A 13,025-nucleotide genomic window follows, 5' to 3' on the forward strand; every position below is an offset into this window, starting at 1 on the left:
GCTCAGTCGGTTAAGCCTCCGGCTTCGGCTCAGGTCAGATCTCACGTTCGTGGGTTCGAGCCCCGCGTCGGGCTCTGTGCTGACTCTAGCTCAGAGCCTGGAGCCTGCTTCCGGTTCTGTGTCTCCTTCTCTCTCTGCCCCTCCCCCTCTCATGCTCTGTCTCTCTCTGTATCAAAAAGAAATAAAACATTAAAAAAAAAAATTTAAAAAAAAAAAAAAAAAGATCATAAAACTATATAGTCATATCTTATGTAGTTTTCTGATTTTATTTTATTTTTTTAAAGATTTGTTTATTTTTGAGAGAGAGAGAGAGCAGGGGAGAGGCAGAGAGAGAGAGGGAGACACAGAATCTGAAGCAGGCTCCAGGCTCTGAGCTGTCAGCACAGAGCCTAAGGTGGGGTTCAAACTCATAAACTGTGAGATCATGACCTGAGCCGAAGTCAGGCGCTTAACCAACTGAGCCACCCAGGTGCCTCTGTAGTTTTCTGATTTTAAGAAGTACCCCACTTATGGACCTTGAGGGTGTCATGCTAAGCGAAATAAGTCAGGCAGAGAAGGACAGATACCATATGTTTGCACTCATAGGTCTAACAGAACAGGAGAAACCCAATGGAGGACCAGGGGGAGGGGAAGAGGGAAAAAGAGGTGGGGAGAGAGAGGGACGCAAAACTTGAGAGACTACTGAATACTGAAAACGAACTGAGGGTTGAAGGGGAACGGGGCGGGGCGGGGGGGAAGAGGTGGTTGTGATGGAGGAGGACACTTGTGGGGAAGAACACTGGGTGTTGTATGGAAACTAATTTGACAATAAACTACTTAAAAAAAGTACCCCACTTAACTGTTGAGCACCCCACATACCCTATAAGCACTGACCATTATATATTCCTAAATTATAGAAACAAAATTATGGAAAAAGTACCCCAGCAAGAAAGAAAACCTTTATGTCCTGAATTAAAATTCTATACTTAAATTGTAAAAACCAAGAAAAATAATGCCTAAGAAATATAAGGAATACATAACTGACTAAATTTCTATGTGTATACTTCTAGTTTCAACGCTCAAGCAAATCTTCATTGATGAGACAATACCCAGAGTCACACCCGAGAGTACTGAGCAAAGTCTACAAGTACTGTAAAATAAAGAAAAAGAACTAAGTTCTGGTCACTTAACAGGAAACCTAGGACAAGTCACTTCACCTCTTACAACCTATGGTCTCATTTAGTAACATCTAACCAATATAATCAATACACAGATTTATTGATAAACACATGATAGATGATAGACAAAAATCTTTGTAAATTATAAAATGCTATACACACATGGCAGTATTATTCATAGTACTGTGTTTGTTGTTATTAAATATCCAAGGATGATGACCTTACAACTATACTCCTACAATTCCTTTATTGTCCAATTTCCCACATATTCTAAAAGTACATTAAAACAACACTTCAGTGAGAACTACAGTTTTAATTCTGGCTATTACCAAAGAACTTGAGATCGTTATATTCAGGTTAAATACAAATGGCAAGAAATAATGAGATATCTCAAACAAAAGTCCATCTTTCTCTAGTTACTACCTCAAAATATTAAGTGCTTTTAGTATGTTAAACACTCTGCAGTCGACATCACATGAGGTCTTCATAAACTCCCAAACAGCAGCAGCAAGCAGCTGATATACTTATTTTACAGATGAGGAAACCCACGTCACCACTGCCCTATAATGAATGGTTTACTTGAAATGGACTCTCAAAAGTATGAGAGTTATCTTAACCTAACAACTGACATCTCTAGTGAGTTCTTTCACTTTTACTCATTTGACAAGCCACAAAACCCCATCAGTAGTGTAAAAGATACAAGTGACCTACTGTCTGAGATAAAATACTTTAGTATGATGAGGGATAGAGAATTACCTATCTTTTTAAGAATTTTTAATTTCTTATTTTAGGGAGAGGGGAGGGGGAGACAGTGGAGAGCCTGACACAGGCCTCAAACACAAGAACCTTGAGAGCATGACCTGAGCCGAATCAAGAGTCGGATGTTTAACCAAGTGAGCCACCCTGTGCCCCCATTACATATATTTTTAAAGAAACATTCCAATTTTTAACAAGGTAAGTCAAAAATTTCTGTATGTAGAAACAACAACATATATGCTTAGTAAATATAGGTCTGTTCATGTGAAAAAAAAATAGACACGACAGCAACAATTTCTGAAGACACTGAACTATACTAACACATTACTAAGTCTAGGGGCACCTGGGTTGGTCATTCAATTAGTCAGGTAAGCATCAGATTTCAACGCAGATTGAGTTATGGTTTGTGAGATCAAGCCCTGTATCAGGCTCTGTAACAGGGACATGAGGTCTGCTTGGGATTCTCTCTCTCTGTCTCTCTCTGTCTCTCTCTCTCTCTCTGTCTCTCTCTCTCTCTCTCCCCACCTCTCCTTCAGCCCCTACCCCACACTCTATATTCTCTCAAAATAAACATTTTTTAAAAGTCTTAAATTATTAAATCTAGAAAAATACATGAAAAAGAAAAGGTATTATAAACATAACAGTAATGAACCTTCAAGAGCTGTAGTAATAACAACAGCTAATGCTAATATTGAGTGCTCACTACATGCCAGGTGCTGTACACGACACCTTACACCAGGGAGTTCCTCAGTCCTCACAACCATCAGGTGAGGGCAGTGGCCATGGCTATCTCAAGTTTAGAGAAAAGACACTGTGGCCCTGAGAAGCTAAGTAACCTGTCCAAGGCTACACAGCTAGCCAACATCAGAGTCATGATTCCCAGTCTTATTCCTAAGTATATACATTAAACCTCTACACTATCCTGCAGAATCTTACTGGTTTCAGAGGTTATTAAAAAAATTATTGCAATCAATATCCTAATATTCAAATGTACATGTTGCATAAGAGAAACCTCACAGCACCTCACAGGAAAAAAAATGCTCTAGTAAGGAAGCTTTTTAGGGAATCACGGTTAACTCAAACTTTTAAGAGCATCTGTTGTAAAGAAGGTTGAGCTAATTCTCAACCAAAAAAAAAAGTTACAAGACAGCACAGAAATATTCAGTAAGGAAGAAATATATTAATCTAAGTACAATTTTAAAACACAACTTTATAATCTACTAAGAAAGACCCACACGTTGAGCTATGTCCATAAATAGGGATTATTCTACTGCTGCATTGCTTTGTGACAGGAATACGCCTTGCTGATGGCCAAGATTGAGTACATCTGTCCCTTCCAAGTGTTTCCCTTTCCATCTGCACTCCTCTTGGTTAACAGTGTTTTCTTCCTGCCACAGTTTCACTTACTGCTTTCAAGACTTCACCTTCTCTGGGTGTCCCATTTGGTCTCTTGAATACAGTGATGTTCATGAAGCTTAACTCCGTGTTCCCACTAAAGAACAGAAAAATAATCATTCTATGGGAACCTTGCATAGTTAACGGAGCACAGAACCATCCCTAACATGGAATATAATGCAACTTCATAAAGCTGAGAAAACGCCAAATGTCTATTTTAAAAATAGAAAAAGATTCAATGGATCAAGTTCAGATGATGACTCTGTATATATATATGCAAAGTGACAGGCCCAAATTACTTCTGTACATGTCAGTTTCTTCATCTGTATCATTGAAATAATACCATGTACAGATGTTGTTAAGATTAAGTGAGTTAACGTATGGAAAACTTCAAGCACAGAATCTTGCAAAAGAATAGGTACTCCCATTTTGCTCCCTGCCTCAGGTCAATTTCTATCCACAAGGACTGTGTTACCAAAGGAATATCTACCGTGCAGATTCTCATTACCTACTATCTCCGAGTTACCAAGTGATTCTGAGCACTTACCACATGACAAGCATTATGCTGAATTTATTAACAAGCATTATGAATTACTAATTACACGACAAGCACTGTCTTAAATTTATGGAAAATGAAAAATCAGTAGAATGAATTCTACTCTCAATGCCTTATAGGAAATAAGCTCTTATCATTAAAATATACATTTTATTTATATTGATGTGTGACAGTTGTGACTTTGGTAAGTAAATGGCTTGGTGCCACCTCAGGAAAGTACAGTCTACAAGATCTCATCTCTATGAACACTACCTGATAGTGGCTAATTTGAATTCAGTACAGAGGAAAATTCTGAAACCTAGATGGGTCCTATCAAAAAAGATTGGGTTCTGTGTGCTCTGGCACAAGCCTGGCAAACAGGGACATAGGTACCACGAACAGACCAAATATCAGTAGAGGAAAATGAAATCTAAAAATTAGGTTCTTCAAGGAGGAAACCCTGTCCTTAACTATTATCTTGTAAACAGCAAGGGCTAACAGGACTCACATATTAATGAAGTTAAGATAGTCATACTAATATAGGCACCCAGCTTTCTGAATTCTATTTTTATCTTCATGTTTTTTATGAAAACTGAATTTTAAGGAAATTCACTGTAATAAACAGCCATAATCTCTGTGCCAGTCCCCAATATATGTATTACTACAATACTCAGGCAAACATTTTCTAAAAACTCAGTAAAAATATTTTCATTTAAGAGAGCGAGAAGGAAGCGGCAGAGAGAGGGAAAAGAGAATCAAGCATGCGCCACACTCAGCTCAGAGCGCAAAGCCTGACATGGGGCTCCACCTCACAATCCTAAGGTCAGGACTGAGCCCAAATCAAGAGTCAGAGCCATAACCCACTAAGCCACAGAGGCGCCCCTCCAATAACACTGTTAACCAGTGGCTTTATCAGCCTGAATCCTGCTCAGAAAATCTCCCTGAGGAAAGATCCACATTTTGGCTATTCTGTATCCCTCAAAGCATCTTAACATGGCTAGTTCTTGACAGGCCTTGAAGCTCCCCTAAACATACATATACACTCCCCTACAGATATCTTCTCAATGAGTGGACAATTTGAAAGATTTCTAAGCTATAATCTAGGAATTGGTCATTTATTTCCCCTATTAAAATGGATTATTTTTTATTTAATTTAAATAAATATTACTTAATAATACCTCACAATTATCAGAATGGCTAAATTCCAAAACACAAGAAACAGCAAGTGTTGGTGAGGATGTGGAGAGAAAGGAACCCTTCTGCACTGTTGGTGGGAATGAAAACTGGTGCAGATACTCTGAAAAATGATATGGAGGTTCATCAAAAAATTAAAAATAGAACTACCCTATAATCCAATAATCATGCTACTTACCCCAAAAAAATATGGAAACACTAATTCAGAGGATACATGCCCCCCTGTTTCCTGCAGCACTATTCACAACAGCCAAACTCTGAAAGCAGCCCAAGTGTCCAGTGGCAGATGAATGGGTAAAGATGTGACACATATGCACACACACTGGAATATTACTCAGGTATTACGCTAAGTGTAATTAGAGCAAGACAAATGCCATATGATCCCACTTATATGTTGAAGTTAAGAAACAAAACAAATGTGCAAAGGAAAAGAGAACGAGAGCGAGAAACCAAGAAACAGACTCTGCAGAGAATAAACTGACGGTTACCAGAGGGGAAGTTGGGGGGAGGGTGGCAAAATAGATAATGGGGATTAATTAAAGAATACCCCTATTTTGATGGGAAAAGAATAATAAATGGATTTTAAAGGTTTTTTTAATGTTTATTTTTGAGACAGAGACAGAGCATGAGTGGGGGAGGGGTAGAGAAGGGAGACACAGAATCTGAAACAGGCTCCAGGCTCTGAGTTGTCAGCACAGCTCCTGATGCAGGGCTCGAACTCACGGGCTCCGAGAACATGCCCAGAGCTGAAGTCAGATGCTTAACCGACTGAGCCACCCAGGTGACCCAATAAATAGATTATTTTTTAAAGAGTTGATAACTTATTTTGTCATAAACTCTCTATTCAAAAGTGGAAAGAATATTATTAAAAAGTTATTTCCTAAACTTACATATTTATAATATATATATAATTGACCAAAAAATTTAATAACCATAAGAACGATACTATAGTCAAATTTAAAATTAACAATTCCTGAATTTAATATCTATTTTCATTGTTCTAAAATTTCCTAATTCTCAAAAATAAAAAGAGCAGTACTTTTACATATAAACACATCACTAAAAATTCTACATTGAAAAATATCAGAATTTATGCTCCATAAAAAACTTAAATATCCATGGAAGTAATAAATTTCAAGAATCCTAACATTAAATGCTATTATACCTTAATTTTATTAGAGAAAATACATCAGATAACATATGGTTTTCTAAAATAGTTTTATTATATAAGACACTAGTAGTAAAAAAAAAAAAAAAGATTAGTCAATGTATATAATTACAAAATTCAGGAGTACAGGAATTAAATCTCATCCCCCAAATGCAGACCCCTCATAAAAACACTGTTACAAAATACATCCAACTGGTTCTAGTAGTTAATTTTTTTAATCAGACCTTTTTAAATATACCCTAAAAACATAATTCAGAAGAGGAGTGTGTGGGTGGCTCAGTTGGTTAAGTATCTGACTTCGGCTCAGGCCATGATATGGTTGGTAGATTCGAGCCCCGCGTCGGGCTCTGTGCTGACAGCTCAGAGCCTGGAGCCTGCTTCAGAGTCTGGGTCTCCCTCCCTCTCTGCCCCACCCCTGTTCATGCTCTGGATCTCTCTGTCTCTTAAAAATGAATAAACACTTAAAATTTTTGTAATAATTAAAAAGCAAAAATCTAAATAATTATGTGATTGATGGCAATAAAAATGACACATATGTGATCTGTAACTAGTGAAAATTTTCTATCCTAACCTTAAAAGATAGAAGGCAATGTGTTTATACTAACTATACAAAATTATATCTAAAGATATATCAAAAAGTCATATAAATAATCAAAATGGTTTTTTTCAGGATTGGAAGTCATTCTAATTTTTACTATAAAGTGAAGATGGATTTCTTGTGTGTGTGGCTGCATTAATCCCAACGTATCAACTGTATCGTTATGGACCCAAGCAAGCCGTAGGTGACTGGAGCAAATGACAGAAGTCCATCCCCTTTGCAACTAACCTATCCCTGCACCACTCTTTACTGTAATGTTTCTTCATAACTATAGTATTTTTATAATAACCAGTTTTAAAAATTTTGAGAACCATTTTAAGAGAACTACACAGATAAGCAAAGTAAACGCCTATGAATCAAGTATCTACAGACGACAATGATCATTAAGTAAGGTTTGTAGGGATTTTTTTATGGGGGGGAACATCAAGAACAAAAACACTGCAGGTTTATCTGAACTCTTTTATCCCATCTTATTCTCTCTCCCATCCAGGTAAAAGTATGATTTTTTTCAAATCTACCTTTATTTATACCTACACACACACACACACACACACACACACACACACACACACACACACACGGCATTTAAAAAATACAAAATACAGTTTATGTTTTTTAATATGTCCTCTTCCAATACCACACTGGAACTTTTAAGTCCACATTTCATTTTAGTCTCCTATGCATGCTGACATATACAAGTATTATCCATTTGCATCCCATCATATAAATATATCATACTAATGTTTTGTAATCCTTTTAACAATAATTATTTCAGTTTTCCCATTTATTTTTTTCATTCTTATACACAACGCTATAATCACGAACACTGTTCACAGTTAAGAGACTCTCTACACGGTTCTTAAACTGTCTCCATAACTTCCATGGTTAGAATTCAGAGGGAGACCATGAACTGGAAAAGGGGAAAGAAACAGGTCTTCATTTTCCCAAATGTCTGATATTTACCATTTCCATTATAAATGAAGACAACAAAGCAGAATTTACAGCATATGTGACTTGGTCATCAATAGAAATCACAGATATTCTACTATTCTATTCCATTTGTTACTGGTGTAACTCTTAGATATTTATCCTTATCACTACTTTGGAACTGTAGTTGTTATCAGACTCGTCATTAGACTATTATATAAATGACTTATAAAGAAGGAAATTACTGGAATGCCTGGGTGATTCAGGTGGCTGAACATACAACTTCCGCTCAGGTCACATCATGGCTCATGAGTTCAAGCCCCGCGTCAGGCTTTATGCTGGCAGCTCAGAGCCTGGAGCCTGTTTCAGATTCTGTGTTTTCCTGTCTTATCTGCCCCTCACCTGCTTGTACTCTATCAAAAATAAACAAACATTAAAATAAATAAACAAACTTTCTCTACTCTGACATAATATTCTAATACCAGTAAAGTTTTATTTAACATTTAGATTTTTATTTTTGTTAATTTTTATTTATGGTATGATGTAATCATCTAATTTTATTTTTCTATATAGATGAGTCTTATTGCTTTTTGTAGCAATAACAGCTAACAGAAATTGAACTCATACTGTCTTCTAGGCACTATGCTGACAGATGTGTGTGGGTGTATGCGGACTGTTAACAAAGATTAGGCAATTTGCACAAGATCTACAAACTCTATGCTACTTGCCTCATTATACTGCATTACCTTCTCATTCCAGGATGAGTAACTGACTGAATAAATGCAACACTACTTATAACAAGTGAATGTAGAACATCAAGATAGAAATGACAGAATCCATTCTACAAACTGTGTTTGTCAAATATAGCCTAGTAAACATACTTCATCATATTCTATTAAAATTAATTTACTGGAGGTTTTTTTCCCCCGAAGAAATCAAGTTGTATCATATACAGTCGACCCAAGAACCGCACAGGTTTGAACAGCCTCATCCACCTTTCTGCAGACTGTTTCCCTAAAGCCATCAGACAGTTATTTACCACTTGCCACGCCAGTCTGTACAGGGTCTGCTGGAGAACTACTGGTGCAGAGGCCATGAGTGCTGTCATCTGAGTTCCCAGAAAGGCCCGCTGAGGCCATCAGCAGCCCCCCCGGGGGCGAGGGGCAGGCCTGCAGGTTCCCTGTGTGCCCAGGGGTGACCAGGTAAACGCTGGTGCCGGCAGGCAAGGGAAGGAAAATTCCCCGAGGGAAGAACTATGCCACCCAAGGAGACCTATGCCCCTGGGGCCGCCCACTCCTGCCCTTGTCCTCTGTGCTGCAGGCCTCAGAGCTCTACTGGGAGGCCACAGGCCTTGGGCCCTCCCGGGCCCCCAAAGACACCCCCACCCCGCCATGGCTGCAGAAGCACAGAGGTTGGCACACTAGGCATGGCCACGGCTGTCGATGCACGTGGGCTGGCTATCTACCTTCATACTGATGGGACATCTGTCCTGCATCTCCAGGCTCTGTCACAGCCCACAGGCCCAGCAGCGCTGCCACTGCTGAGCCGAGGCCACCAGGCTGCAGAACACCATCATCCTGGGGCCTGGCCTGCCACTGCTGCCCGTCTTGGGCTGCGTATATGCAAATTTCTTCAACCAATACAGATATAATACTATCAGTGTCTTTTCTCTTTCCTATGGTTTTCTTAACGTTTTCTTTTCATTAGCTTTCTTTATTGCAAGAACACAGTATATAATATATATAAACATACAAATTTGTGTTAACGACAGTTTGTTATCAACAAGCCTCCTATTTAATGGCAGGATATGAGAAGTTAAATTTGCATATGTCAAAAGTCACATGCAGACTTTGAATTGCATGCGGATCAACACCCCAGTCCCCAGCACTGTTCAAGAATCAGCTGTATTCTATACAAAGTCCACAGGAAATAAGCAGTTCTGTGGGAAAACAGGCACTGAAACAATAAATTTACTAGCAAATGAAGTCCCACGTAATACAAACTGTGGTAATGTAGAAGTAGTAACTGATACTGCATTTCAGTTAACGCTAAATACTAAAATACAAACCAGAATAAAAATAACTAAAATATCATCTGAATAAATTCTTACATAGCATATGCAGACGAAGCAAATAGATTGATAAAAACTAGTACAAAGCCACAAAATGCAGTAAATGTGTATCCATTCCTGTAAGTTTCAGATAATCACAGTACACATGGAAAAACAAGTACTTCAGAGGGAAAAAATGGCCCAAAGCTTAGAGCAATGTAATACACTGAAGGAATTCTAACAGTATGTTCATACGAATAACAAAATCAAACATTTCGGTTAGCATAATGATATCACAAGTGAAAAAATATAAGCAAATTCTAATAGAAATTCATGCTTTAATGACCGGTATAAAAACAGTAGCAGAAACCAAATATTTAATATGTTTTTATCCTCAAATCTAGAAAAATTATCATCCCCAAGGTCTCCAAAACCATCATTCCTTCAGAAACAAGGTGAACTCTTAATCAGCAGCATCACTGCATTAGAATCATCACTCTATACTCATTTTTTATTATTTTTTAAATTAAATCCAAGTCAGTTAGCATACAGTGCAATAGCGATTTCAGTAGAATCCAGATATTCATCTCCCACAGAGAACACCTGTGCTCACCCCAACAGTGTTCTCCTCAATTCTCCTCGCCCAGTTAGCCCATCCCACTGCTCAACACCCCTCCAGCAACCCTCAGCCTGTTCTTGGTGTTTAAGAGTCTTAGGTTTGTCTCCTTCTGGTTTTATATAATTTTTGCTTTTCTTCCCTTATGTTCATCTGTTTTGTATCTAAAATTCCACAAGTGAAATCACATGATATCTTGCTCTGACTTATTTCATTTAGCATAATACACTCCAGTTCCATACACATTGTTGCAAATGGCAGAATTTCATTCTTTTTTATTCCACTGTGTGTGTATGTATGTATGTATGTGCATCTACATACATACAATGTGTATATCCACTTAATATACATATACATATATTTATCACATCTTCTTTATCCATTCATCTGTCAAAGGACATTTGGGCTCTTCTCATACTTTGGCTATTGTCAATGGCACTGCTGTAAATACTAGGGTGCATGCGCCCCTTGGAATCAGCATTCCTGTATCCTTTGGATAAATACCAAGTAGTAAAATTGCAGGGTTGTAGGGTAGTTCTATTTTTAATTTTTTGAGGAACTTCCATACTGTTTTCCAGACTGGCTGTACCAGTTTGCATTTCCACCAGCAGTGCAAAGAGGTTCCTCTTTCTCAGCATCCTCGCCAACATCTGTTGTTGCCTGAGTTGTTAATTTTAGCCATTCTGAATGCTATGAGGTGGGATCTCATGGTGGTTTTGATTTGTATTTCCCTGATGACGAGTGATGTTGAGCATTTTTTCATGTGTCTGTTAGCCATCTGGATGTCTTCTTTGGAAGTGTCTATTTATGTCTTTTGCCCAATTCTCCACTGGATTATTTGCTTTTTGGGTGTTGAGTTTGTTAAGGTCTTTATAGATTTTGGATACCAATGCTTTATCGGATACATCATTTGCATCTTCTCCCATTCCATCAGTTGCCTTTTAGTTTCGCTGATTGTTTCCTTCGCTGTGCAGAAGCTTTTCATCTTGATGAGGTCCCAAAAGTTCATTTTTGCTTTTGTTGCCCTTGCCTCAGGAGACATATCAATTAAGAAGCTGCTGCAGCCAAAGTCAAAGAGGTTGTTGCCTGTTTTCTCCTTTAGGATTCTGATGACTTCCTGTCTTACACTTATGTCTTTCATCCATTTTGAGTTTTTGTGTATGGTGTAAGAAGGTGGTCCAGGTTCATTCTTCTACATGTCACTGCCCAATTTTCCCAACACCATTTGCTGAAGATACTGTCTTTATTCCATTGGATACTCTTTACTGCTTTGTCAAAGATTAGTTGGCCAGACATTTGTGAGTCCATTTCTGGGTTCTCAGTTCTGTTCCACTGATCTACGTGTCTGTTTTTTGCCAGTACCATACTGCCTTGATAATTACAGCTTTGCCATACAGCTTGAAGTCCCAGATTGTGATGTCTCCTGCTTTGGCTATTCAGGGCCTTTCTGGTTCCATACAAATTTTAAGATTGTTTGCTCTAGCTCTGTGAAGAATGCTGGTGTTATTCTGATAGAAATTGCATTGAGTACTTAGACTGCTTTGGGTAGTATCAACATTTTAACAATATTTGTTCTCTCAATCCATGAGTATGGACTGTTTTTCCATTTGTTGTGTGTCTTCTTCAAATCCTTTCATAAGCTTTCTACAGTTTTCGTGTATAGGTATTTCACCTCTTTGGTTAGGCTTATTTCTAGGTATTTTATGATTTTTGGTGCAACTATAAATGGCATCGGTTCCTTGATTTCGCTTTCAGCTGCTTCATTACTGGTGTAAAGAAATCCAACTGATTTCTGTACCTTGATTTTATATCCTGCAACTTTCCTGAATTCATAGATCAGTTCTAGCAGGTTTTTGGTGGAGTCTTTCAGATTTTCCACAGAGTGTCATGTCATCTGCGAACAGTGAAAGTTTGACTTCCTCCTTGCTGATTTGGATGCTTTTTATTTCTTTGTGTTGTCTGACTGCTGAGGTGATGTTGAATGACTCTGGTCAGAGTGGGCATCCTTGTTGTGCTCCTGACCTTAGGGAAAATGCTCTCAGTTTTTCCCTGCTGAGGATGATGTTAGTGATCACCACCATCTTCAAAACACCACTATACATCTCCAGTTCCGTCATAAAGTCTCCACAGATTTTGCATGAACCTAATATCAGAGCAATGTCTCCACTGCTACAGAAGCACAGATTTTATAAGTGGGTGATAAATTTAAATGAAATGATTGAATTTAAATGTAATTCTACAAAAGTGACCCAAATTCTAGCTCTGATCAGTTGTGTGGCCTGTGGCTTATTTTTCTAAAGGAAAAAAAAAAGCCATAGAAAGGTACTTTGGCTTTGTTTTAACGTTCTAAGTTACCAGGATGTGCCCCTAGGTGAGTGTGTCACCACTACAGCCTCTCTTTCTCAGCGGGCTAGTATCTCTCGTCAGGTCCTTTCAATCTACCATCCTCTTGCTTCAAGCACTCAGACCTTCCTCAAGTACCTACCATACGTGCATACTGGTCACAGAACAGTTCGGGGAAACGTCTGTGTGATGGTTTGGGGGGAGGGACGGGCAGTCAGGATTATGCATTTTATATACCACCAAATACATATAGAGAAAGCCACTATAATTAATAAGTAAATACAGA

The 13,025-nt window shown here is 38.2% G+C and overlaps 1 protein-coding gene across 6 annotated transcripts in view; it reads right to left on the reverse strand.

The window, feature by feature from the left end:
- TUSC3 (tumor suppressor candidate 3) overlaps positions 1–13,025 on the reverse strand; it is a 241,272-nt gene that overhangs the window by 171,467 nt on the left and 56,780 nt on the right. Inside the window, exon 1 of one of the 6 annotated variants that reach the window (XM_029935220.1) lies at positions 3,321–3,400. The exons of the other annotated variants lie outside the window; for them this stretch is intronic. Coding sequence (XP_029791080.1) covers positions 3,321–3,383 — 63 coding nt within the window. The 5' untranslated portion in view covers positions 3,384–3,400. Of the gene's footprint in view, positions 1–3,320; positions 3,401–13,025 lie in introns of those variants that run through there. 6 annotated transcript variants of the gene reach the window in all.

This window comes from Suricata suricatta, chromosome 1, assembly GCF_006229205.1.
Source record: "Suricata suricatta isolate VVHF042 chromosome 1, meerkat_22Aug2017_6uvM2_HiC, whole genome shotgun sequence".
Classification (NCBI taxonomy): domain Eukaryota; kingdom Metazoa; phylum Chordata; class Mammalia; order Carnivora; family Herpestidae; genus Suricata; species Suricata suricatta.